Source organism: Micropterus dolomieu, linkage group LG13 (genome assembly GCF_021292245.1).
Source record: "Micropterus dolomieu isolate WLL.071019.BEF.003 ecotype Adirondacks linkage group LG13, ASM2129224v1, whole genome shotgun sequence".
In the NCBI taxonomy this organism is placed as follows: domain Eukaryota; kingdom Metazoa; phylum Chordata; class Actinopteri; order Centrarchiformes; family Centrarchidae; genus Micropterus; species Micropterus dolomieu.
Genome location: NC_060162.1, coordinates 7,709,371 through 7,737,213, shown reverse-complemented (window position 1 = coordinate 7,737,213; position 27,843 = coordinate 7,709,371). Strand labels below are relative to the sequence as shown.

Here is a 27,843-nt window from a genome sequence, read left to right as displayed (position 1 = left end):
AACACACAAAAGCCTGCCAATGCAAAAGACTCTCAAATTAGGGATGTTAATATGTTGGTGAACGCAAAGAGTTGTCAAAATGGTCTCACTTGCATGCTGTAATAACATTTCTTTGATAAAAAAGTAAAGGAAATGGTCAGGTTGCCACAAGTCTATTTTAGTAGCATACTGAAATGAGAACCAGAGAACCGATTATCACCTGGAAGGTAAGAAATCAATCTTAAGAACATATGTTATGTGCTGGAAAATGGTCAACATAATGTATGCAGTCTGTGCTTCAGGCAGAGATGGTCCCTCTAATTTCCTTATCCGTGTTGTGGTTAAGCTTACTTGCATAAATACACAAACTGAAATTCCCCTGTCTGCACTGACACACATGGACTGTATCCTCCCCCTATAAATTGGTAGGCTCAGCAAATGTCTGCTCATGTGTAGGTTGTCACTGTAGGACATTGGCATAGGTGGTTGGATACAATTTTAGTTTTAAGCTACCAGCAGAAATTATTTTGTTATTATTCTGTCTCTCTTTTGATGTCTCTCTCTCTCGGTTTTTTTCTCCCTCTCTGGCTTTCTCCTCCTCCTTTCCAACTGTCCGTCCTCTCTAATCGGGCCTGGCTTTGCTTCGCCTCAGTGGCCACGTAAGGAGTGCCGAGCAGAGAGGATGGAGGAGAGGAGAGAGGAAGAGAGCCACAGAGGGGTAGAGGTTAGAGGGAAGATCATAATTGGGATGACATTTTCTTCCAATATAAAAAAAAACAAGACCCCTGGTCTAATGATAGGATGGGTGTCTATATACCACAAAAGGTCATCTTTTTTCATGCGTCTGTGTTGTGTATGCTGTTCTCTGCTGCATAGCTTATTTATAATAACCATAAACACCTCACTGTCCAGTGAGCTCTTGACAAAGTACAACTTGACGATGACAAATGCATTATTAGGAATATTCCTTTACAATTTAAAGGTCCAGTGTGTAATATTTATGAGAATTTATGGACAGAAATGCAATATAAGATCTATAACTATGTTTTCAGTGGTGTATAAAGATCTTACATAATGAACCATTAAGTTTTCATTACCTTAGAATGAGAGAATTATATCTACATAACGGTGGGTTCCCCCTTCCACGGACGTCGCCATGTTGCGTCATCATGTTTCTACAGTAGCTGAAAACGGACAAACAGCACTACAGAGCGTGTTTCTGGTAGAATTCAGGCAGTGTAGACACTCATCACTTTGGTGAATACGTAAGTTCAAAGAATAAGAAGTAGTAATAATACACAGCAGGGGTTGGCAAATAAATTTTGCATCAGAGCAATATTTTCAACTATTAAGTTCATTAAAGAAAACAATGCGCATTAAAGTTCAGGTTTTGTCTTAAAACATTGCATCAAAGTACATTTAATGTGACTTTTTTGACACTGATGAAGAGAAATACACACTCTCATGTCAGGGTGAAACCAGATCTTTACAAAGTGATCTCAATTAATAAGAACTATACTAAACAAAAAATGATTTTGGATATGTATTCACCCCATTTAAATCTGTATTTAGTAGCAGCACCTTTAGCAGCAATCACAACCTTGAGCCACTGCAGGACAAACATTGTCTTTAAGCCACTGTAGCTTTGGCATTATGCTAGGTGTCATTGTCTTTCTGGAATACAAAACTTCTCCCAAGTCATATGTTTCTTGCAGACCACATCAGGTTTGTTCCACGATTTCTCTGTATAATCCTGCATTCATTACACCATCTACACTGCCAAGACTTCTTGGGCCTGCTGCAGAGATGAAGCAGCCCCACAGCATGTTGCTGAAAGCACCATACCTCACGGCAGGGACGCTATGTTTATGATGATGTGCAGTGTAATATGAAGTTTAGTCGGATGGCCAAAAAGCTCAATAGAAACTTCTTCTTTGTTGCTTCCAATTTCTACCCCCATAAAGCTGTGACTGGTGAAGCACCTGGCCAAGTGTTGTTTTATGCACAATCTCAAAACTCCTTCAGAGGTGCTTTGGCCTGCCTCACTTGTCTCCTTTTTGGACACACACTCATGTACAAATACAATGATTGATATAACTCTACTCCAAGGGATGTTCAGTGATTAGACAATTTCTTGGATCCATCCCTTGATTTTTGCTTTAGTGTCCTCACATTTACCCTTTTTATGGAGTTGCTCGGAGTCCCTCAATCTTCATGGTGAAGGTTTTGCAACAATACTGACTCAACCAAAACTTGGACCTTATACTGGTAACAATTGAAACCCCTTGACTACACAGAGGCGATCTCCATTTGACTAATTATATGACTTATAAAACCAGTTGGCTGAACCAGTCATGACTGGTGACTTAGGTGACTGGCTCAGCTTAGGTGACTTTAAGGGTATATTTTTCTGTTGATTAGTGTCTTAAAGCCACGTTCAATCCCCTTTGATTAAACAATATAACATTTAAACTTTTTACAAGCACTTTATTAGTTACCCGTGTGTCTAAACAGTAGACATACACAACACTAACACTATAGTCTGGGTAGAATTTAAATGGTTAGTGATATGCGCATTTGTTAAACTTAGGTTTAGATTTTCTTCTCTGTAGGTGTGTGTGTGTGTGTGTGGTGCTGGTGAATGTGTGAAATGTGCAAATGCACCAAAAAGGCTCCTTTCGCTACACATCAGTGGGTGATTGGCTCCCTGTGGTGTATCTTTGATTAGCCGGATAACAGGCTTCTGCAGCAGCTATAGAAACCGCGTGAGTGGCTCCGTCGCTTTCTTTCCGCCTCATCCTCTGTTCTTTAAAGACCACCGCTCTGTCTCTTCTTCCTCTCCTTCTCCATTTCTCTCTGTACATCTGTCACTTGCCTCCATTCTGCCTCGTTGCTACGCTGGTTCCCCTAGTTTAACAAGCTGCCAGGGGACTTACATGAGAGTACACCCCGAAATTTGTTGAAGGGATCTAAACAAGGAATGATTCATCCCCAGATGGCTCCATTTCCATCTTTCCCTTTCAGACTTTGAATTTTGGGAGCTTTAACGCCTGTCTCCACCTGCTATTTTTCTTCACCTTAGGAGCACTATTTAGTCCTCATGGAGAGCACTTTTAAAAAAGTCAAGTCATTTTTTCTAAGACAAAAATAAATGAGCATTCCATCAAAATAATTCAGTCTGAATTAAATTTGATGTGTCGTTTTAAAGTGATCATAACTATGGTAGAAACTTGACAGGCTGTAATGGACATCCACATTTTGCCAGCTTGCATGAATATTTGCTACTCTCCATTTTCATGAGTTGGAAACACACTTTTTTCCGTCTTCATTCACTCACTGCACAGCAAAATAGGTGTCAAAATCATCTTCACTCATTTGAATCAAAGTGAAGAAAATGTTTGCTGCCATTACATGAAAATATGAGTCCTGTCACAATTCTTTGTCTGCTCAGTAGTAAACATGTTGTTTCTCTGTCCGCATGCTGAGATTCAGCTCTGGGGTATGTCAAATTCAAAGGATGATATGAATAGAGCTATTCTGTTTCCCTCTATCTATTATAGTGAAGGGAAACAAAAAGCTTTAAAAGCCCAGTGTACACACAACCTGCCCGTTCGGGCTTGTATTGCCTTGTGTCCATCAGATGTTTTGTTTGAAAGGACCCAGCTGTATGTTTTTGTTGGGTGTGGCTAAATTATGCACCTGTATTATTTTGATCCATATTGTTATTTGGCTATGATTTACAGTTAGTCACCCCACAGGGGAAACTCACAGAATCAGGCTCAGGCAAGTTAACCATCTTTACAAACTGGCTAATAGCTGACAGAACTAACAACTTAAACTAAAGGGCTCATTTAAACTGAAATGGGCAGACAAGACCGAAGAAAGTTCAGAGTTAGGCTATCTGGCAAACATGTGAGTAGTGGCTGAGGAGCGTCTGCATACTGTGGTGGATTAGTGATGGGGAGCAGGTGTGCCAGCAGGAGAGTAGTAACTGGTATAGGCAGGAAGCACACAGAGGACCGCTGGTGGACAGCTGGAATAACGTGTCTGAAATGACAGAAGATGTTAGTAAAATTAAAGGGTTAAACAGGTGAGGCAGAGGAAGTAGATGAAGATGGAAACTTGAAAAAGACCATTCTGGTTTCCATTATAGCACACTCATTTATTTTTGACTTGTTTTTTTCTCTCCCCCAAGGATACATTTAATTTTAATGGTCATTCAAATTAATTCCTATTTTATATCTTTTTATCAGTTTTGTTTTCCAAATTACAAAACTCTCCCCTCAAATTCAGCATTAACTATAAGTGGGCAGACATTGTATCAACTAATTCTTTAAGTGTGGAAAATCACGTAGGATCGTAAGACTTGCAGTTTTTAACCATGTGCTTGTACTGTTTGTTTTTTTCCTGCAGGACTTTCTCACAGACTTGATGATGTCAGAGGTGGATCGCTGCGGGGAGAACGAGCACCTCATCTTCAGAGAGAACACACTAGCGACAAAGGCCATAGAGGAATACCTCAAACTGGTGGGACAGAAGTACCTGCAGGACGCCCTCGGTGAGTGGAGCAGTGATCTGGAAAGGAGTGAAGGCGGAGGCTGTGATCTACTGCTTCTCATCTGAGAAAAGGCTGAAATAGTTTTGAAAGCAAAAAGAAAAAAATTGCTGTTCGAAGTTACCCTTTTCATGTATTTCTTCTTTCTATATTCGTTTGTCCTCATGGAAAAGGTTTAAATAACTGAAGCATCAGTACAATATATGTAGTAGCTACAGTATACAGTTAAGCAATCATCAAAGGCAGTAGAGATCAAATGCATCAGTCCCCTCCTCCCAAGAATCATTTTGACAGCGAGACAACTGAAGCAACTCTTCCGTCATCTCAAGTTTTGTTTTTGTCTGGCTTTGGTGGGCCTTGTTGGAATTCTAAACCACATACAGGATCAGCTTTGTAGATGATAATTATGAGGTGATTGTTTGACCCCCCCCCCCTACAATGTTAGTCCAAGGTTAGATCGAGTGTGTTTGTCCGTGTGCAGTCCTAACAATAAGCACTCTGTATGCACTGTGTGCTTTTCTCCCTCGCTGTGTTGGAAATGTACACAGCGGTAGTTTAATCTACAAACGGCACACATCCTTCCTGGCACTTATCACATCTTTCTCTGTATGCTGCTAATATTAATGCTCAGTGTGTGTGTTTATGTCGTTGTAGATGTGTGTGTTTTTGTGTGTGTTTTTGGCTGTCTTTGCGGCTAGAAATGCTGCCCGTTTCTTTGCATGTCTCTCAGAGTGGATTCAGAAATATTGAGGGACTGGTAAATTATGCATTACTGTTTTTGATGGAGTTTTTATTGTTTAACGTCTGGCTAAACTGTTGAATTCACTGAAACTGCGACGACGGGCATCACAAGGACAGACATGGGCTTCCTTTACAGGCTTCTAACTCTATGAGATTGTAGCAGTAATGGTCTGTCTTTTATCCGAATGGAGGTAACAAAAATTACACTGTTATTTTTGCCACCATTTTTGTGAGTGTGAACCTAGTTTGGCTTCCAAGAATCTTCTAGGTCTGTCAGTGTCAATGAGTTTGTTGTCACAGGTCAAACTAGAGCAAGATCTGTCTTGAAAAGTAATTCTTTTTAGTTTATGGTTCAGCCTACTAGAATCTCAGGGGCAATATATAACTCTGTTCCCTGTAGCTTTGGCATCTTATTCTTTCTCTGTCCTGGCTCAGCTCAGCTCAGCAGGACTTTGTAACCACTATAAATCACAAACACAAATTGAAAGCACTGTCACAGTACTGTCACAGAAAAGGGACCACTCAAAATTGTTCCCTTTGCCCTGCTGTATTTGTTCCTTAATGTCTTAAAAATGTAACTCATTGTTTTTTTCAGGTGAGTTCATCAAGGCTCTATATGAGTCAGATGAGAACTGTGAGGTGGATCCGTCCAAGTGTTCGTCAGGTGACCTGCCAGAACACCAGAGTAACCTGAAGATGTGCTGCGAGCTGGCTTTCTGCAAAATCATCAACTCATACTGGTGAACACTGGAATGCAGCTTTGAGCTTTTTTTAATTTGCTGTTCAAAAAACTATCACTGACATTTGCTGTAGCTTTCAAGGCCAGGAGTTTCTAATGGCACATTCTGTACCTCTTAACAATATCCAGCCGTCGCCATAATTATGTCCATTCTGCTTTATTACGTGTGATACAATAGAAACGAGATAGCATCAACATATCCTATTTCAAGTATTGCCACCTGGACAGACTTTAATTCCAAAGCATCTTAATCACAATTAAAACAATGATGTTGAGGGGACTTTCAATTATGTATCATGACAGTTAGCCGCAGTTTATAAAAAGAAAATACTCTCTTGTTCTGAACGTTTTTTAAAGCAACTTGAGTACAACTTCAAGAATAAGACACATTTATCAACCAACTCACTCTTATACAGCAAGGTGTGAGAGTAACCTTTAAGAGCAATTCTCAAGGTATCAGGTGATCAGACACAAGGATTTCATTTCCAAAAGTTAATTTTATTTGTGTAAAATGTTTCATTATTAATACCTATTATTAATAACTAATAATAACTAATAATTAACATGTGAAATGAACAATAATCCAATATATTGATACAATATAAATAAAGATATTTTAAAGGAAGGGAAATTATGCTGAAATGAAAACAAAAGAAATCAAACTGGAGATGCAAAGAATAATGTCTCATAATATTTTGCTGAATAATGAGAATTTAGTACCACATTAACACGTGCAGACAATAAAGATGTATGGGAAGTGATTGCAATCAAGTCAGTAGCAGCTTTATTCTTGCCGTTTGCACCCTTGACAAATGCAGAAAATAAAAGGAAAAGTGGCATCAGATGCAAATAATATGCTAAACCTACCCTGTTCTAAATTATGCGTATTGCTTCAGCTAACGTGTTATTATTCATCGTGGCCAGTTTTTCGCAATCACTCTCAAACATGTCTCATGTTTCTGTATTGCAGTCCCAAATTATGGTTTGGGAATATATATAAAGGAGAACAGGAAATCTGCCCAAAACAGACTGCTTTGACATAAAGGAACAGTCGACACAAGTTGAAATTGACAACTATTATTTTTGTTTTAAACATTTTTATGTCTTCCCCTTCTACTTCACACTATCAATTCCATGCATGTTGTGTGAGGTAAAGAAAACTTTTGGTCCTCTCTTAACACTTCTGCTCTGTCTCTTATTCTTGACAGTGTCTTTCCACGAGAACTGAAAGAGGTCTTTGCATCATGGCGTCAAGAATGCAGCAACCGGGGTCGACCAGACATCAGTGAGCGTTTGATCAGCGCGTCCTTGTTCCTGCGGTTTCTCTGTCCAGCCATCATGTCCCCCTCACTTTTCAATTTGATGCAAGAGTATCCCGATGACCGCACAGCGCGTACGCTCACGCTCATCGCTAAAGTCACCCAAAACCTGGCAAACTTCACCAAGTGAGTGTGTTTTTGGATCAAGGGATCACGTTACCCATGCCTAGCTTTTTATCAGAGAATTGTGGCATTTTCTAAAATAACACTTCTGCGTTACTCTTTGTGCCTTCTTCCCTTTCCTGTCCCGGCTTGCCATCAGATTTGGTAACAAGGAAGAGTACATGTCCTTCATGAACCAGTTCCTGGAGCACGAGTGGACCAACATGCAACGCTTCCTGCTCGAAATCTCAAACCCAGAGACAATCTCCAACACAGCAGGCTTTGAGGGGTACATCGACCTCGGCAGGGAACTCTCCACACTGCACTCCCTCCTCTCTGAGGTGGTGTCCCAGATGGACCAGGTACTGAAGATGGCACACTGCATCAGCTGTCATCGGGACTTTTCTCTCACTCAGCTTTGCATTGTGCATCACTTTGGACAAAAGTGTCCCTCAGAACCACATGCGTTTTCAGACATGAAGCTAAAATGCAGAATGAAAAATTTGCACATAATGTCTACAAACCGTTACGTCTGTGGGCAAAAATATTGATATGATGGACTGAAGTTTTTCCAATATTTTAAAGGGCATTTATTGTTTCATAAGGACTTGCGAAAAGAATGATGGTAACTGATGGTAAGCTGTGCTTTCATTGCACAGCATGATACAGTGCAGGATTCACTATTCCACATTCAGTAGAAAACAAATCAAAATCAGATATAGCAATTTTGACCAAATGTACTGAAAATTGCAATGCATTTGTTTCTATTACCATTATATAGAGAAATAGGTACGTAGATCTTTTGTAGACTTCATAAAGGATAGATTCAACTGTTTACAGAGGGACCAAAGGTCTTCTGTGCATCATCACAAGCTTCGGGATTCATGCTTAGAATACATTAGGATGTTTATCGTACATCAGTCAATAATTTATTATTGCATTACATAAACAGTGCACAAGGGGAAAACACTGTGAAGCCTCAGAGGCTGGGTGAGGCATATTAATGGATTTACAAGGACATTTACATTAGCTCTGGTAGCAGATGGGAAGCTGGTAATAATTAGATAAAGGGCAGATTCATGTGGTTTTTCCACCAGCTTTCATCCAGCTCTCTGAAACCTTGTCTTTCAATAATTCAGAAATCACAGAGTCTGGTTGATACTCCAGTCCATTAGACTGGCCAGCCTATTTCATTATTCAGTATGTTGTCTGAATAAGAGAGTTGATTGCATGGCATAGGAAAAACAACTTGGTCTAAAAAGTATGCAAATTTCAAATTCAACAAAACAGCATGTAAATGAAATCCAATTACTGTCTTAACTGAAGTGGTCCAGAGTGAAATTTCATTTGGCTTTAAAAAAAAATGAATTGTGTCTCATTCTTCAGAGTGCAGCCTCCAAGCTGGGTCCTCTGCCCAGAATCCTGCGTGAGGTGAACACAGCTCTGTCTAACCCGTCTAGTGTCCAGATGACACCCGGACAGTCCTCAGAGCATATGGGCTCACCTCCCGCTGAGGCCGGCTGCAGTATATCGACCGGCCTGCAAAAGATGGTCATAGACAATGACCTTTCAGGGTAAGAAATATTTAAGATCTCATCTAGTACACACACACACACACCAAGTGTATTAATTTATGTAGATGACGCTGTTTTATATATTATTTTTTAAGCATGAATAGAGAATTGGAAAGTAATTAGATGCAGCGTGTGAAAAACAGGGATCACAGATCCTTTAATCAACATCTGGAAACCCATGAAAACCTCAGATTCTAATTTTCTGGGGGTCTCAAAGATTAAGCTTAATGATTCATTTTCTATTTATCTATGTTGGAAAGTTTATTTCCATGTGGAGCCGTTAAAGTGAGCAGCACAGAAAACGCATCTGACAGTGAATAGGCAGCTAATGTATTTCGTTGCTGCAGCAATTAATACATTTAAACTCTGTGGTTCTGCTCCTCCTCTGCATATTTAAAAAGCCTCATTTCACTCTTTGAAGTGCAATAAATATAAATGACTTCATGTACAAAATATCCGCCCTTATTTATCTATTGGAAAAAGTAAAATGTCCCTGAACAGTCTAAATATCACTCAACAAACAAATCAAAAAATGTGTGGTTATGCACCAACTTAGATAAACTTGGAACCTTTGGAAAAGCTCACCTGTTTTAGAAGGTCGGTTATCATTACATGCCAGTGGAGGACGCGTTTACTTCCACAATCTGCACACATATCTGTGTTTATTTACAGTATTTTTGTCATTTACTTATTCCCAGGCCATTGTGGCACCCTACAGTGCCCTTTTTTTGCTTTTGCCTTCAGTGCATAGTGCCAGCAGCCAGGTCTTGCTGTATTTGATTACAGGTCGGGCCTTGAAGGGATTTAGAGGCTACTTGTGGAACAGGTCCATTCGGGGGAAACAAATTTCAACACAAAATTTTCACGGGACTCACCAATAGTAAAGCCAACACTGATAATATATACCCGTTGTTCTTCATCTAGAGTGTGTTCTCAGACTACCAGTTCTGCTGAGTGTTAATGTTTGTCAGCTGTGAGAGTGTCACCCCTGCTCAGCCTCATGAAGCCTCCTTTACTCTCCTGTAGATGGACACACTCAGACAGCGCCTTATCTCACTTATCTCCCGTCCTCTCACTCCCTCGCAGAACAATGGCAAGGTGACACTTTAAAAAGATTAACATGAAGGCACAGGGACCGACAGGATGTATGATTGTATGATTAATAGCCAGACAAACTGTGCTTCATAAACACCCGTAAACACAATGCCAGAACACAGGCAGGCAGATGAGATCATACTGGAGAATACAGGAAGATGAGACAACAGCAGAAAACTGGTCAGACAGCTGGTATCATTATGCTAATCAGGCCCAGGATCAATGGGATCAAACTAATTAATGGATGTCCATATATGACCTGATGTCAGAGCCTACCATCTTCATGTTACTCATGTTATCACAATAACTGTTTGCTCATTTATTGACGTATGTGTGTCAGTGTCTGTGTATGTGTGTGGTGTATCCTCATCAACAAGCTGTGCGACTGAAACAGCATTCGAGTGAGCTCACAATTCTCACTTTAATTGCTTCTCATCCACCAACCAGTGACATGAAAAGCAGGAGAAAGAAAAGGAGACAGTGCAGAGATTGAGGAAGGGAAGAAATTGAGCAGAATAAAGAGGAGACAGAAGTTAGGAGGGAAGGGTAATGGAACAGAGGGATAAGGACACAGAAAGAGGGAGGAGATGAGCGTGATGTGAATGATAGAGATTATTGGAAGATAAATCACGGCTGTCAAGGTAATGGTCTTCTGGCAATACAGCCTCCATCTGCAGGGTGAAGGGAAGGAAGAAAGGGAAGGTGAGGGGACAAGGGACAAAGCAAATAAGTGCAGGGGCCACACATCTTCAAAATTATATTTATTACAGTATTCAGAAGTTTTAGGTTACCCAATTTAAAAAACAATTTGTGGTTTTGAGACCAGGTACACTATGAACCACGGTAGTCCCGTGTGGAGTTTGCACATTCCCCACATTCCTTGTCTGCGTGGGTTTCCACCAGGTGCTCCGGTTTCCCCCAAATGTTCTCCATTCATTCTCTGCATTTAACTACTTGAGGCCCACTGCTGCACAGTGGCTGGCCACTGCTCCCTTGAGGGATGAGTTAAATGCAGAGAATGAACTTCACATGTACAGTATGTGTATGTGATAATAAAGTACCTTTTATTTTCTGCTATAGCCTTACTTGGTTTTGTATGACGAGTAGCTTATTGTGACTAATGTTCTTATATTTCACTGTATAAGGCATATTACTGATTCATTTTATTGACTCAATGATTCTTCTTCACTTGTGCTACTGTTACATTAGCTTACCATTTTAGCAAAACAAAAGGTTTTACTGCTGCTACAGCCTTACTAGGTCTGTTATAACAGGTAGCTTATGGTGGCTAATTTTAGGCAGATGTTTAAATGTTCACTGTTTTTTTTAATCTTCTCCTGTTGTGCTACTGTGACTGTAGCATTTCAGCTAAATGCTAAACTACTCCAGTTTAGCATTTAGCAGTGGCTATTGTTAATCAAAAGTTAAATCATCTTGCTTCGGGTTTCTCTTAGGTTCCACTTCGAGGTTTTTCTAGTGAGAACTCTAATATGCCTTGCGTTGCTAATTAAAGCTTGACTGATCTTTCAGTGAATTTGTGACTGATCTTAATTGGCTAAGGTTCTAAAATGCATACCAGATTTACTTAATTGTTTGGTCTTTCTCTTTCAGATTAGTGGATTTCACCAGGTTACCCTCCCCTACCCCAGAAAATAAGGACCTATTCTTTGTGACACGGAGCTCAGGGATCCAGCCTTCCCCAGCACGAAGTTCAAGCTACTCTGAGACCAATGAACCTGACCTGGGCATGTCCAATGGCAGCAAGAGTCTGTCCATGGTGGACCTGCAGGACCCCCGCAGTCTGGAAGGTGGCCTGGGTCCCAGCTCCTCGGATGCCCTGGGTGAAGGCCCAGCCTCAGGAGTAGGCTGGTCAGCCAGAGTCCCACAGGGCAACATTCCTGGAGGTCCCACCCTGAGGAGGCCAGGCCAGACCCCCACCAGCCTGGCCACAGAAAGCACCCCAGGCCGACCCGCCCAGCTACTTGCCCCCCTGTCCTTCCAGAACCCAGTCTACCAGATGGCGGCCTGCCTGCCCATGTCCCCTCGCGGAATGACCGACTCGGGCTCAGAGTGCCACAGTTCTGTCAGTTCCCATAGCAACAATGAGGATGGACCAGGAGGAGGAAAGCACACCTTTTTGAACCATGGTGGAGGAGGAGGAGGAGGTGGAGGTGGGGGGAGCAGTGGGGACGAGTACACCAGGCGTTCAGGGGAGTTCAACCGCCGACAGCTGTCCCTCACAGAAACACAGCACCAGCCCGCCGTCCCCAGACAGAACAGTGCTGGCCCACAGCGGAGGATAGACCAACCTCCGCCCCAGAGCATTACTCGTGGCCGCACACCTCCGAATCTGCTCAGCAGTGGCCCCTACCCCCGCCCCTCATCTGGCAACATGATGACATCATCCCCCGACTGGCCTGGCAGCGGCGCTCGTTTACGACAGCAGTCCTCTTCCTCTAAAGGTGACAGTCCAGAGACCAAGCAGAGGGCTCAACACAAACAGGTATGGGACTCACACAGAGCCTCGACTGTAGCATGCACATCTTTAACTTAGAATAATTGTGGGTTATATTCATTAGAGGCATTATTTAAGCCAACTATAGCTGTCTCTGTCTATGTAATCACATGAAATTATAGAAATAGAAACGGTTCCTGTTACAAAATGCCCATTTGTCTCATAGCATTTTGAAAAAGGCTGTGTGGGTGGACTCAGCACAGACACTTTGTACGTTGTGCCCTAATGAACTATAGTCATTGTGCGTGTAATAATAGTAATTTGCATACAGGCAACTCATCACTTCACCGCTGTTTTACTGGTCAAGTTTAATGGGCTGAGAATAAGAGTGGCGGAGGCACAATTAACATCTTATTAACTAGCAATAGATGTGCTCACACGTGCACAAATGGCAGAAAACAGACCTCATGGATACAAACATACAGTAAATTTCTGGGTTAGTGTTTTGGGCTTTCCATTTAAAATTGGCACTTCCTTCAATGCCTTTGTTGGTAAGTCTATGTTCATTATCGGCAGGTCAGGACTAAAGGATGTAATTAGGAACACTGGTCCGTTGTTGCCCGTGGTGACTGGCTGAAGGGGAGGGCATCTGCATATTAACCACAATGCCTTGCTCTCCTCTCTATGCAATAATATGCAGGATTGCATTTAGGTTGCCTGACTTGCTGCACCAAACACATTCTTTCTTAACACATTCATTCTCGGTGACTGAAAAAGAAAAGCTTAGGTCCAGTACCTTAAAGCCACTATGTGGAGATATTTATGTGATTACAGCATTATTGTTTTTTTATTCATGCTAGTGGCATGGCTCTACGGGTGGTAGTGTTGGTTGGTCACTCCACCACTTTGGTACAGACTTACATATTAGATCAGATGGATTGTAATGGATGAAATTTTACATGAAGATGGTCCCCAGAGCATGAATCCCAACAACTTTTGTGATCCAGTCATCCTTTCTCTAGCTCCACCAGCAGGTCAAAGGCTCCACTTGTTCAGTGAAATGTCTGGACATTTACTATACAGTTTGGTTAACATTTCGTACAGGCATTTATGGTTCCCAGATGAAGAGTCATACTGACATTTCTTCTAGTGCCACAATGAGATTAACATTTCTGGTTTTGAATGAACTGTCTCGACAACTGCTCAATACATCGCCATGAAATTTTGACCAGACATTTGTGTACCCCTCAGGATGAACTGTCTATTGTCTATCTTTTGCCATCATCAGGTCAAAATTAAAAACTAATTATAATTCCCACCAGCCTCAGCTGTACTTTGCATTTGCTGCTAATTAGCAAATGTTAGCATGCTATGTGCTAAACTATTATACCTGTTGAACATCATGAACATCAGTATGTTAGCATTGTCACTGTGAGCATGTTAGCATGCTGATGTTAGCGTTTAGCTGTAGACTCTTAGTCTTTTTGGTAGAAGACTGAGAGTTTGAAAATGGTGCAGCCTATGCCCATTCACCTCAGCTGCCCTGGGTCAGTTCCCAGGACTGTAGGTTGACTTCTTCATACTAAAACTGGGGGATGCCAAAGTTAGAAACTTTATAAATTCTACATAGTGGCTTTAAGTTCTGTTTCCTCCTCAGAGTAGTTTCATGTTATGGTTGAAAATAATATATTTTCTATTAAACAGCTTGATCTTGATTATAAATGAATGTGGATTTATATCTTAATTGAATGTGTCTGTAGTAAAGTTTTCTTAGAGGTTGTCCATTAATTGATATCAGTTACAAATTAAGTTAATAAAGCCAACAACAAAGTAAAGTGATGATGCACTTTATTTGTAGGCTGGCAAACTTTATTTTCATCTGTTTCATCCATTGATTTTGTCCATTTGCAGATATTCAGATTCACATATGTCAGCCTTTTCAAAAGCCCTTAATGCTAATGGATGTGTTGGACTATAAAGACATCCTACGTTTCCTCTCATGTACTATAACAGCCCACAGCCACACTCTCTACTCAACTGGCAGAAACACACACACACACACACCTTAACTGCTAGTATCTGCCTCCAGGCTGATTTAAATGTCATTCTTAATCTTATAGTATTTATCTTCCTTGCTGCTAGTATGAGACCGTAGGTGTACACACTCACAGATCTTTAAATCAGTGCTTCAAAGTGTGTGCTCCGGTGTATGCGTGAACTTGAAGACAGGCGTGTGCATCCATTCCACCTGCTGCTTTCAATCCAGATGAGTTGGTGCATTTCAAGCTTATTTCTGTTGTTTCTGTGCTGTTATTGCAACCTGCCCCCCCACCCCTTCCCTACCACTTGCAATCAGCTCATGTGTGTTTGTTTGTGTGTGTGTGTGTGTGTTTGTGTGTGTGTTGTGTTATATTCACTAGGCCCCCTCCCCAGTGAACCCCAGTGCGCTGGACCGCACAGCAGCCTGGCTATTGAATATGAATGTGCAGTATTTAGACCATGAGGGGATGGAGCCCGAGTCACTGAGAAACAGAGAGGATCTGAATCAGGTGGAGAAGGTAACCTGCCTCCTCATCCAACCTTTGACCTTTACCAACCCCTCCTTTCACAAACCACCTCAACCTTCAGCCCTTCAGCCCTGATACTCCCACTTAACTATCCTTCCTTTCTTTACCTCTCATTAGTTCCCGCATTCACCTCCCTTCTTAAAACACCCTCCTACACTCAATTATCTGCTGTATTTATTCCCACGTTGTCTTTGTTTTTCCTCAAAGCCTGAGGTACCTTAGATATACCCAAATTGTCACTTGAAGTATGGGCATTTATTGCGTACATTGAGGTAAATAGGATATACTGTTTATCAGTCTGACTCCGCATGTGACCCCGTAATTCCTCAATCTCCTATTTTCCTTAAATTGGCTTTTCAGTGATGTTCAGGCTATTTTTCTGGGATGTTTTTTTGCAGCTTGCAGTGAGCGTAGTCGTGGCCATCAACTGCAGGAAAATCATATCAACAGCAATATTTAGGAATATTTGGTGTGGCCACACTCTGCCTTCAGCAGCCTCACCTTGTTAGCTGAGTTTGGCTGTTCCTGCTCCTACACAGCTGTTTCTGTTTCAGTTAATGATTGTGTTTCAACCTACATATTGAATTTATGATCATTGGCACCTGTTTGGTATAATTGTTTAGTTAAAAAATTGACGATAGGCTATGCCTAAAAAAATAAACCCTGACTTCCTGCAAGTGTACCTAGAAGAATTGATGCTGTTTTGAAAGCAAAGGGTGGTTTAGATTAGATTTGATTTGTCTTCTGTTCATTCACTTTGCATTTTGTTAATTGAGAAATATAATCTATTAATATGTCTATTTTTGAAAGTGTTCTTACTTTGCAGCATTTTTCCACACCTGCCTAAAACCTCTGCACAGTACTATAGATGAAGAACAACTTCTAGACATTTAGTGTGCAGTGAGACTTGCACAGTGTTGGATATTGTAGTTATAATCTTCTTGCTTCATTAAAAATCTCCCTCCTCCTCGAAAAACTCCACACACCCTCACAACTCCCCCCCTTTCTTACCATCTTTAGAATGAACTTAATAGCCCAAAGCAGGTGTGTGTATGTGTGTTTGTGTGTATGCACATGCAGAACATCCACACAGATGTGTTGTAACTTGTGTGCGCTTGCATCTATGTGAAAGATAGAGACAGAAAGAGGCTTTTTGCTGCTTCCCTCTGCCTACGTTCCTGCTTCTCTTCTCAGCAACCTTTACAACCATTCACCCTCAGCTTCGCTTCCATGCTTTGATTGGCTGCCACATTCTCCCCCTTTTTTTTCTTCCATCCATAATGAATACAAACCTGTCATCCTAACATAGCTCATACTTTATGGAAGCCAGCAGCTCAGGCAGGGAGAGCAACCAAAGAAGGCAATAACTTCAGTCTTAACAAAGAAGCCGCAGCCACCCTAAAATAGCAGAGCAGCAACAAGAGAAGGATTGGAAAACACAGCAGCTTAGGTACAGGCTGCAGCTAATGGTCCATACAGTCTTAACAATACAGGCTCTACAGTAGCCATTTTAAGCTTTTACATATACTGTATATATTCATTGATGTGTAACAGGTTAGGGCATGTATTTGTCTTGTTAGGAGGAGTAGATATCAGGACAATAAAAAAAGAAATAAATCAGATCATGTGCTCATTTAGAGGAACACAAATACATGCAATAATAACATACTATTTTACTATTAATTACTATTAATACCATTATTTTATTCAAAAACAAATGGTATTAGAAAATAAATGTTCAAGTCGAATGCCACTTTCATTGCATGCATGAAACACAGGAAAGTTTTGTGCTGTGCATTTTTTAGCTATGTCTATAAATGAAGGTTAATGTCTTTAAGAAAGATGTGAATACTTTTTTTCATACTTTTATTGCAAGGTAATAAAACATTTCCAATTGCTTCCATTGCATAGATAGATAGATAGATAGATACTTTGTTACAACAGTTTTGGTGGAAATTGTTTTAGTACAGCTCAGTTCCAGTGCAAAAAAAGAATGAGAGAAGAAACACAGGCACCAATAAACAATCACAACAAACAAACACAACACAAATACTTAAATGTGAAAATATGTGCAGTGAACATATATAATATGATATGTACAGCTCTGTTCCTCAGCATATCAAGTAGCCACACAGCAGAAAGCTCAATGATTAATAATTGCATAAAGACTAGAGAGAAAACCATGTAGAAAAGACAGACTGCCATGCATACTGTATAAAGTGCCATTGTCATTACCAAATAAGCAGACAAAAAATCATGAATTAAACACTCCGGCTGTAATACAGAAAATATGATTAATAGAATGACCAACTTTTTGGTATTATGTCATTCATTAATGACAGACAAGCTCAACTTTATTATTTAATTGTGGGCCTCATAATCAAACAATTTCACTTTAAAGTCTTTAGCTTATTCTCTCCATCTCCATATTCCATTAACTGAGGACATTTTATAGCTATCGGTCCATTTCTTGAATTAGTTTAGGTGGTGTTATGTCAAAAGTAATACATTTTGGTTGAGCTGCTTGTTTAATTTGAAATATGTGCATGGTCAAATGTATAACTATAAAACAGTATAACTCCAGTAGGCTTTTTTTATTGGGCAGAAAAAGAATGTCTTATTTTTAAGGTGATAAAGAATATAGTATATGTACTCCAGTCATTGGAGTTTCCTGTTTTATGGATTGGGTTTTTATACATTTTCCCAGTCTTTCCCTTTTAACAGTCTTTCTAGTATTTAGTATTGAGTTAATTGTGTCCTGTGAAAAATGTGAGTTCAGTGTTGGTATGGTTGGAAATGCAGTCTACCTTAAACGTCATCAGATGTTAACAAAAGAACAGCAGGTGCAGAGATGCATCTGTTCAAACCACCTTTGTTCTCCAACTGTCTTTTGTCTTGTTCTGTTATCAATATTCAGATGCATTAATTATATTCTTTAGTTAATTGAATTTCAAGCCCACACAATCAAGGAACAATATCAAAGAAAAACACTAAGCTGATAATATTCTGTCTGTTCTGTATATGATCAACAGGACAGCCATCCAAGATTAAAATACTAAAATTTCTTTTTTGTCGTCAGGGACCAAAGTACACATATATTTGTAAAATGTCAGTGATGCAAAGCTTTTATTACACTAAAAATTAAAATGCGGTCAAAATAGCCAATCGACCATGTTAATGTGAGGCTAAGATTTATTTTCAGATTTCAATTGCTGCAGTAAAAAAAGGAGAAGAAGAAGAGGAGAAACATCAGCTTCATTCTGGTTTGACAGATAGATAGAGAGGATGCAGGTGAGAGGAGCGAGCGTAGGGCATGGGTCAACAATTAAGTTAAACCATGGGCCAGTTTTTTTTTCAGCATTGTTTATTGCTTGGGTGGGCAATGTTTTGTGGAGTGGCAAATGCAGGCCTGTATTGTTTTCAATATCTTTTGTTTGTTCATTTATTTTACTTCATGTAAGAATACATTTGAGGTCTGTGAGGGATTCATTCCAGCACCATGGACTGTCCAAATATTTACAGTATATTAGATTTTATGAGGTCAAATATATTGGGGTTTTAAAGTTGGCTTGTATTGATATTGTTAACTAAAGTAAATTTCATTAAAAAAAAAAGGTTTTAATGAAAATTAAGGGAAAACTTTTTTCAAGAGGCCAAATATTTCTGTTATCGCCATTTACCTACCTCTGGCACAGGGAAAGACGTCAGGGGTACAGAGTAGACAAGAGCAGATGTACTGTGCGAGTGAGGGGCAGGACAAAGGCAGTTAAAGATACCGTAGATGTCATTCATTCTCAGGGGATCTGGTGACAAGAGCCCATGGATATTAGATATAGAGAGAGGAGTGGAGAAAGGGTAGAAAAGCAGATAAGATTTCTATTTGAGGTCACTGTTCCTCCTGGGAAGAAGGGGGGAGGGTGATTGGGGAAAATGTCCCAGTGGTAGGCAGGAGAGTGACGTGGGAAAATAAGTAGAAGGTGACAAGGAAAGATAAATGATCCCAGCAGCATCCTCACGGTGTGTAATTGAATCTGATCGTTCAGGGTGCTCGGATAGTTTGTCTTTCAGAGCGTTCTCCATCAGTTATTGCTGAATAATGAGCTGGATCGTGTTCAGATATAACTCGCAGATATTCAGGTCTTTTTGGCTTTTGTTTAGCTCTAATTTAGGCTGTAATTTTGGTCCGGACTGAAATATCCCTGCAGCTGTTTGGATGGATTGCCATGCCGTGTTTTTTTCTGTTCAGAAGAGATTTGATTCCTCCGTTCGTATCCCCCTTGTCTGAAGACAACTCCTTCAAAAGCATCTCTCGAAGGTCGAGCGAGAGGTCAGGGAGAGATTCTCGGCTTATTTCACAGACTAGACTTCTACTTCACTGGTTGCGCCCCTCCCTTCTCACCTCCACTCTGTCTTTATTCATCCTAAACTTCCTTTCTTTTCCCCTCTGTTTTGTTTGCCAGTTTAACCTCTCAACAGGCCAGTGGTTTAAGAGCCAATCCAGAGATTTGACAAGAGAAACAGCTGAATTTCACACTCTTTTGATTTATTTTTGGTGATGGAAGCTCTGCTCATAATAATGAAAGCTTCTCTGTTTTAGTAGGAGTGTTTGATTTGGACTAAAAGGCAAAAAGATTTGTGAGGCAGCTGTACAGGTCTAGTATGAAAATTGCTTGTAAATGAAGCATGTGATTCCCTGAGAGAGGTTGCCTCTCTATTCTAGACAGAAATAATACCTGACTTAGAGATTTTTTTTTTTTTGTTCTTGTCAGTTATGGTAATGAAGAAGGGGACCCTGCAGATAGGGTTGATGATGATAATTATCATGATGATAATGACAACAGCGACGATCTCCTCATCTCTCTGCTTCTTTGTTCAGTACCAGCAGGAGATCGCAGTGCTGCAGGAGAAGCTGCGGGCGTCGGTGCAGAAGCTGGAAGAGTACGAGGCCCGTCTCAAGGGTCAGGACGAACAGGCCCAGAAGGTGCTGATGGAGTACCAGGCCAGGCTGGAGGAGTCCGAGGAGCGCCTGCGCAGACAGCAGGACGACAAGGACCTCCAGATGAAGGGCATCATCAGCAGGTAGGGAGAAGGACGAAGAAGCTGTTATGTTGAACTGCAGCCTTGCGCATTTGTCCTGTTCTGAAGTAATCTGATTTAAATTTGTCCTTTTTTCAGGTTAATGTCGGTGGAGGAGGAGCTAAAGAAGGATCACTCAGACATGCAGGCAGTGGTAGACTCTAAACAGAAGATCATCGACGCACAGGTCAGTTCGCTCTTGCACCATACATTGACTGCCGTAAAATCTCTGGCGCTCGCTGTGCAGGTTGCATATGGTTTTGTGGATACTTTCCGTCTGCGTTTCAACTTTGTATGTGTCACTTGTATCCTCAGTGTAAGGAAAAGAAAGGGTCACTGAAATACAAAGAGATGTTTAATTCATTGCTGTCTCAGCTCTAGCATTGACAAGCTTGAATGGCTGAGTAGAACTTCCCAGCTCCCTCCCACTCTGTCTTATAAAACATACATTTACAAATTTTTTATCTAGTTTTCTGTCAACATGTAGCTCTTCTATAATCCATGTGGTTCTTATTCATATAAAACCATGTTAAAATCCTTCTTAGAAAAAAAAGTGTTGCTTTGGAGCACTTAGCTGCAAGGAATTCTTGATATTGAATAATAAATATAATTAAAAATTAGGCACAGAATGATTGGGGCATAGCTGTTGCCATAAAGGATTAAACACTGCTGGAGTGTTTCTTACAGTCATCTGTGGATACCATTTCTTCTGTACACTGGGAAAAAAGCGTACATTATATGCAGGCAAACACACACTTAAGCGCAAACATGCATCTGTGGAGATTGTCAAAGTGATGTTACAACAGAATGGGGGGGGGGGATTCTGCAACATGACATTTACGCAAACCCAGACATACAGATGTGATTTATCTCCTTCACACCTAAAGTAATGAGACTTTGCATATCTGCAAACAAACATGCCACAGCAAACAGGCAGAGAGAATTAAAAAAAGCTCATTATAAAGACAAGGAGGGAAGTTTGCTTCAGTGACTCAGCTCAGCACACATTACACAATTAACACAGAGAGCCTCATGTAAGAAGCACTCATACGAAGAGATTTGTAAGTGGCACATCATTTGTCTCATTCACCGATTTCTCCTACTAACGGAAATGTCCGTGTAGTTGAGACCTGTCATATGAGTCATGGACAGATGTCTCCTGTTGCTGTTCGGCTTAAGAACTCTGCCCCCCCTCCTCCCATCTAAGTCTAAGCTTTGCTTTGGCATCTAACGTCATGTCATATCATTTATTTCTGCCATGGCACCGCTATGATACAGCCCAACATGCTCTCGTTTTTCTCGAAAAGCCAGCCAATCATTTCATGCAGACTGAATGAATTAAATGATTGTTCTTGCTTATTAGAGTCCTGCGATGGCCACAGATACCTGTTTTTCGTCTTTTTTTTCATATTTATGTCAGAGCATTTGATTTTTTTGATGTGTGGATCTAAAGAGAATTTCAACAAAAATGCTTCAGATATAAATTACATCACATATGCACTCCTCAGGAAGAGTTCAGGTTGAAATAAGCTATTTACAACAACTCTTAACTTTGTGTGTGTGTGTGTGTGTGTGTGTGTGCAGGAAAAGCGCATAGCATCGTTGGATGCAGCCAACGCACGTCTAATGAGCGCTCTGACCCAGCTGAAGGAGCGCTACAGCATGCAGACCCGCAACGGCATCTCCCCCACCAACCCCACCAAACTGCAGATTACTGAAAACGGAGAGTTTAGGAACAGCAGCAATTGCTAAGCTGACTGGCACCTGCCCCGAGTGAGTGTTGCGTGCCTGCGTGTGTACAGTTATACAATGAGAGGACGTCTACATGCATGCATGGATGCATGCCTGTTTGGTAGACTGTGAGGGTGCGTGCGTGTGTTTATGGAAGCGGATGTAGGACATTTTAGAAGACATTTCCACTTTTTGGACAGCAAGTGTGTATCACTCTGAAGGGCCAGCCTGGGAAGAGGCGGGACTTCAGTGTGACAGACAGATCACAAAGAGAACAAGATCACCAGACGGCCTTCATTACGAGGGTGACGGCCAGAGGAGGCGGGGCAGAGCTTGTACATAACTCTTGATTATCACTATCAGTCAAACAACTTTGCCAGTGGATGTATGCAGTCGCTGGGACAATTCAAGACCCTGCCTGGGACAAACCACTATATAACCACACACAGTGATGACCGCCAGACACGGTCCCCCTAGCTACCCTCCTCTCCTCCTCTCTCTCTTCATTCTTCTCCCTCTTGACGACCAAGTGGACCCATTTAAAAACAATAACACGCATTGAGGATTATCACTTTAGTTGTCTTGAGAGGATTACTTTCTAGTGATTTACTTTAAAGTCATTGTTTATAAAGAACCAAATAGGAGCTTTAAAAAAAAACAGAAGAAATTTTTAGCCCCAAACAATCTTCTTTATGACCCTTTTTACTCCTCGGGTGTGTTCCTGAGCGTCCCGCGAGCCCCACCTCCCCCCTCCTCCCCCCTCCTCTGTAGTGCACTTTGTGAAAAGCTATTGGTACATGAAACGCCTTAAGTAAGGAACACACCTCGACTTTATCCCACAGCTCCCCTATTTCTGCAAAAAAAAAAGGCACAACTTATACTGTGGATTTGTAAAGGATACATAAATTAATTGTACACACTTAAATGTATTATGAAAACTAAAGTAAATGAATTCTATGTGATACTATATTAATGAAATTTAATATAGATGTATGCATTTCTTTTTTTTTTTCATCTATAGAGTATACACACATATCTATATCTATATTTGATAATCTCAAATATAAAAGCAGCCCTTTATTTAGGAGTTTAGGAGATCTAGTTTTATTTTTCTTCTCTTACGATGAAAGACTGTGTGTGTAGCTTGCTTTAGAGCCCTAGAGAAAGAGACCACACAGAGCAGTGATCAGCACCATCGCCTCAGCCATCCTTCACATCGCCATGACGCTTAACCCTTTACATACAGTGTGTGCAGCATTTGAGAGAAATGGCTGTACAGTTGTTCTTACAGCTCGGGCGTATCTTGCACAACTTGCACCGTCAAGCGATCGGTTCTTCTTCTGGTGCTTATGATTGCTCTTAAGACACGGATAAGTTAAACCCAGATGTCAATTTTGGTTTGAAATCGAGTTACGTGTGTGGTCCTCTCACTCTAGCAGCACAAGAGCTATTGAGAGACATGTGTTTAGAAAACACTCACACATACTATACACTGGACTGGTGAGCCATTGTTATAATGGCCTCCTTAGTTACAACATTTTCTCTCTTACTGCTTTGTTTGTCAATGGTGATGAAGTGTATGCTGCATCCAAACTGTGACTATTAATCCTAGTGGCATCATCTCTCCCCTCTTTTCTTCTGTCCACCCTCTTTCATCCCTTGTTCTTCTGAATGTGAAGATGCTAACTGACAGTTAGTCTTAACATGGGGTTTGGTCCTTCTAATCTCTCCTGGCATTGCGCACATTGCTCCATACCACCTCGTCATATGTATTTTGTATATTTTTGTATTCATTTTTCTTACCTGTAACAGACTGTGTACATCAAGCGTGAGGCTCTGCATGCTTCATCCTTGCTCTAGAGCAGACAGTTGCGTCATTTGTTTTCTTTTGTTGCCAATTGGAAGGTGATGATGATGATGATGTTGTTCAAATGATGATGATGATGATGATGATGATGATGATGATGATGATGAATGGCTTGCTGCAACCATATATGGTAAATATATAAAAACTGAGTGTATTAAGGCTGGACAGCCTGGGAAAGTGTAAATAAAATGCCCACACTATTTTTACCTAATGTTAACAGAGCTTTTTGTAAATGTATCTTGTGCTCAAACTCTGCTGTATCATTATGGGTATTGTATATACAAAATAGCTCAGTCGGTCATCTGTCCTCATCAGGTATAACTATACAATTAAATTAACCAGTCAGTGTTCTCCCTGTTAAAGCTATTGTTTTTTTATTGAGAGTGTAATATCACTTGCCAAAAAACTGATGAAGTAGGAGTTTGACTTTTGGGAAGTCGTGGAGGATGCCTCGTTGGTTTCAGGGTAAGCCGAGTCCAGTCTCGATGAGATTCACAAGCACAATCCTGTATTTCTCATCAGTCTAGCTCTATGCACTTTTACGTTCAGTGGTTGGTGTTTATAATTAGCTTCTTTTTTTCTTTCTTTTTTTAGCACAGCACCTGGAACAGGTTCCAGGTGTTCAAAAACGTGGCAAAGTTCAAAACTGAAGAAAGGGATTTTTGGTACACCTCATTCACAAACCGTTAAATCAGATAAACAGACTCTTTTTCCTGTTTGAACACAAAGGAATTGCCTCAGACTGAAGATTCCTCTGGGGGGGAAAAATCATCACCACATCTTACCAGGCATTCAGTCTTAAAACAACACTGCAGATATTAAAGCGAGACTATGTTACTTTTGACAGAAGAAATAATACATCTTTCATCTTGCAAATGAAATGTTGAATTGATAAGCAATAAAACACACTATTGCTCAATTCAGTACACTCATAAGTTTTATGGGTTAACATTACATCTGTTTTGACAAGTAGATTTTGGTAGCTAATGTTAGCTAACATAAGCAGATTTTAGGTACATTCAGCTGGAAAGGGCACTTTATTGACTGAGTTTGACTTTATAGCTCTCTCATCTTGTGCTGTGACAATAACTTAGCTTATGCTAAACTACTGTTTAGCATTTAAACCAGCTAAACAGTAGGACATTTTGATGCTAACATAACAGCCGTACTTAGTGTTGTGACTTGTAGCTTTTTGCGGCTAAAGTTAGCTAATGTTAGCAAATCTTAGATTTTTCTGTATAAGGCTCATTACTGATTCAGTTCTGATTCAGGCTTTATGACTTTCCTCCACTTGTGCTACTATTACAATAGTTAAGCATTTTAGCTAAAGTTACAAAAGTACAGTCTCGCTTTAAACTGTAGCCTACAATAATACAATTTAACCAATATGAGGCTGTCAGAATCAGTACATCTACAAAAAGTAAAGTAGAAGACACAATCTGTTTGGTTTCTAATAAACTTCTCAGCCGCCCATGCATTTCCCCACCTCAGTTGTGAGTCAGAAAACCATGAGCTCACGTTTCACACAGTTCAGCCAGTCCAACAAAAGATCATTCAAAATATAAAGCTATAAATAAAGTGAAAGATGTTGTATGTTTTCTATTATCTTGTAGAAAATACTTTTGTAAGTATGTTGAAAGTATAAAGTATTTGGCTGGATTCTGCTTCCTTTGACGACAGTGACAAAACAATAATGTACATAGGAATTTGTGTTGACAAAATGTGGCTGTGCAATTTATGTACATTTGCAACTAGACCTATTAAAGTTTTATTTAGCTATTTTAAAATTTCATCCTCGTGTGTGTGTCTCTCCTAGCCTTGCTTGCATTGTTCTCTGCAACACTTTGTTATTATGAAATGTAAATGAAGCTTAATTTGAGTGCATGCAAGATGAATCACATGTTCATTAAATACTCAAAGCAGGCCTAGATAGATGACAAGCAGCTAGAGAGAGAACATATGCTCAGACTCGAGGTCCAAAGGCAGAGTGGAGGGTATGATGGAGGGATGTGACAGACTGGTTTGAGCAGTGCCTACTTCTCACTGAGCCTGACCTACATACTGCCTGATTGTTATTCCCCGCGGCGGGTAGGAGAAAGTCTGAAATGGCCTTAACAACAAAAATGGAGGGGATTTTGTTGCAAAATGTCTGAAAAAGCTGTAGCTGTTGAGCCGATTGTTATATAAAAATGCCTCACATTGTGTTTCTAAGTATAGCTCAAAGGCAGGAGAGATGCAGCATGAAAGTCTTTAATAATATTATGCAGTGTGTGATCGAATGGGGAAAGTGCACCTCATTAACAGCAGATTCTCATTGTGTGTATATTAAAGGAACGCTCCAGTGTTGTTAATTGCTCCCTATGAGGCACACTCATTTCTTTGGCCAAGTGGAACAGGCTCCCCGGGGCAAAGGCGTGCATTTAGGACATCGGGCTAATAAAACATGCTACTAGTTTTACCACTCTCCAATGCTCCCACCCATGGACTCAAAAGCACCGAAGGCTAGAAAACATAGCCACATATTAAGCCACTTGTTGATGCTAGGATGATTTCCTGCCAAGTGCAGAGGAACAGCCATGGAGTACTTTTAATCCACGCCCAAACAACTCCAAACGGAAAGGATAAAGTATTGCTTGCTTGGGTTATCAATTTAATGCAAGTACATTTTTGAGGCACTTCAGCGAGTATTTGATACTACTTTATACTGCTACTTCACTACGTTTCAGAGGGAGATATACAGTGGGGAGAACAAGTATTTGATACACTGCTAATTTTGCAGGTTTTCCTACTTACAAAGCATGGAGAGGTCTGTAATTTTTATCATAGGTACACTTAAACTGTGAGAGACGGAATCTAAACAAAAATCCAGAAAATCACATTGTATGATTTTTAAATAGTTAATTTGCATTTTATTGAATGACATAAGTATTTGATCACCTACCAACCAGTAAGAATTCCGGCTCTCACACAGCTGTTTTTTAAGAAGCCCTCCTGTTCTCCACTCATTACCTGTATTAACTGCACCTGTTTGAACTCGTTAACTGTATAAAAGACACCTGTCTACACATTCAATCAAACAGACTTCAACCTCTCCACAATGGCCAAGACCAGAGAGCTGTGTAAGGACATCAGGGCTAAAATTGCACAATTGCACAAGGCTGGGATGGGCTACAGGACAATAGGCAAGCAGCTTGGTGAGAAGGCAGCAACTGTTGGCGCAATTATTAGAAAATGGAAGAAGTTCAAGATGACGGTCAATCTCCCTCGGTCTGGGGCTCCATGCAAGATCTCACCTCGTGGGGCATCAATGATCATGAGGAAGGTGAGGGATCAGCCCAGAACTACACGGCAGGACCTGGTCAATGACCTGAAGAGAGCTGGGACCACAGTCTCAAAGAAAACCATTTGTAACACACTACGCCATCATGGATTAAAATCCTGCAGCGCACGCAAAGTCCCCCTGCTCAAGCCAGCGCATGTCCAGGCCCGTCTGAAGTTTGCCAATGACCATCTGTATGATCCAGAGGAGGAATGGGAGAAGGTCATGTGGTCTGATGAGACAAAAATAGAGCTTTATGGTCTAATCTCCACTCGCTGTGTTCGGAGGAAGAAGAAGGATGAGTACAACCCCAAGAACACCATCCCAACCGTGAAGCATGGAGATGGAAACAGCATTCTTTGGGGATGCTTTTCTGCAAAAGGCATAGGACAACTGCTGCACCGTATTGAGGGGAGGATGGATGGGGCCATGTATCGCGAGATCTTGGCCAACAACCTCCTTCCCTCAGTAAGAGCATTGAAGATGGGTCGTGGCTGGGTCTTCCAGCATGACAACGACCCGAAACACACAGCCAGGGCAACTAAGGAGTGGCTCCCTAAGAAGCATCTCAAGGTCCTGGAGTAACCTAGCCAGTCTCCAGACTTTTACATATGAGGAGCTTATAAAATTTGTTTTGTTATTATGTTATTATATACAATTACAGCTGAATATTTCTTCCAATGCAACAAACTGATAAACAGTAAACTTGGGGCTTTTGGTCCCC

General features: G+C 40.7%; 1 protein-coding gene across 5 annotated transcripts in view; it reads left to right on the top strand.

Annotated features, from left to right (window-relative positions):
• Positions 1-25,592, top strand: part of dab2ipb (DAB2 interacting protein b) — a 125,525-nt gene extending 99,933 nt beyond the window's left edge. For 4 of the 5 annotated variants that reach the window (XM_046066276.1, XM_046066278.1, XM_046066275.1 and 1 more), the window contains 10 exons: positions 4,393-4,537; positions 5,871-6,015; positions 7,223-7,459; positions 7,596-7,797; positions 8,822-9,009; positions 11,716-12,607; positions 14,980-15,117; positions 20,003-20,205; positions 20,302-20,389; positions 21,787-25,592. In XM_046066276.1, the coding sequence (XP_045922232.1) occupies positions 4,393-4,537; positions 5,871-6,015; positions 7,223-7,459; positions 7,596-7,797; positions 8,822-9,009; positions 11,716-12,607; positions 14,980-15,117; positions 20,003-20,205; positions 20,302-20,389; positions 21,787-21,954 (2,406 nt within the window). In that variant the 3' untranslated portion in view covers positions 21,955-25,592. The remainder of the gene's footprint in view (positions 1-4,392; positions 4,538-5,870; positions 6,016-7,222; positions 7,460-7,595; positions 7,798-8,821; positions 9,010-11,715; positions 12,608-14,979; positions 15,118-20,002; positions 20,206-20,301; positions 20,390-21,786) is intronic. The other variant, XM_046066277.1, reaches the window with a different exon arrangement.
• The last annotated feature ends 2,251 nt before the right edge of the window (positions 25,593-27,843 follow it).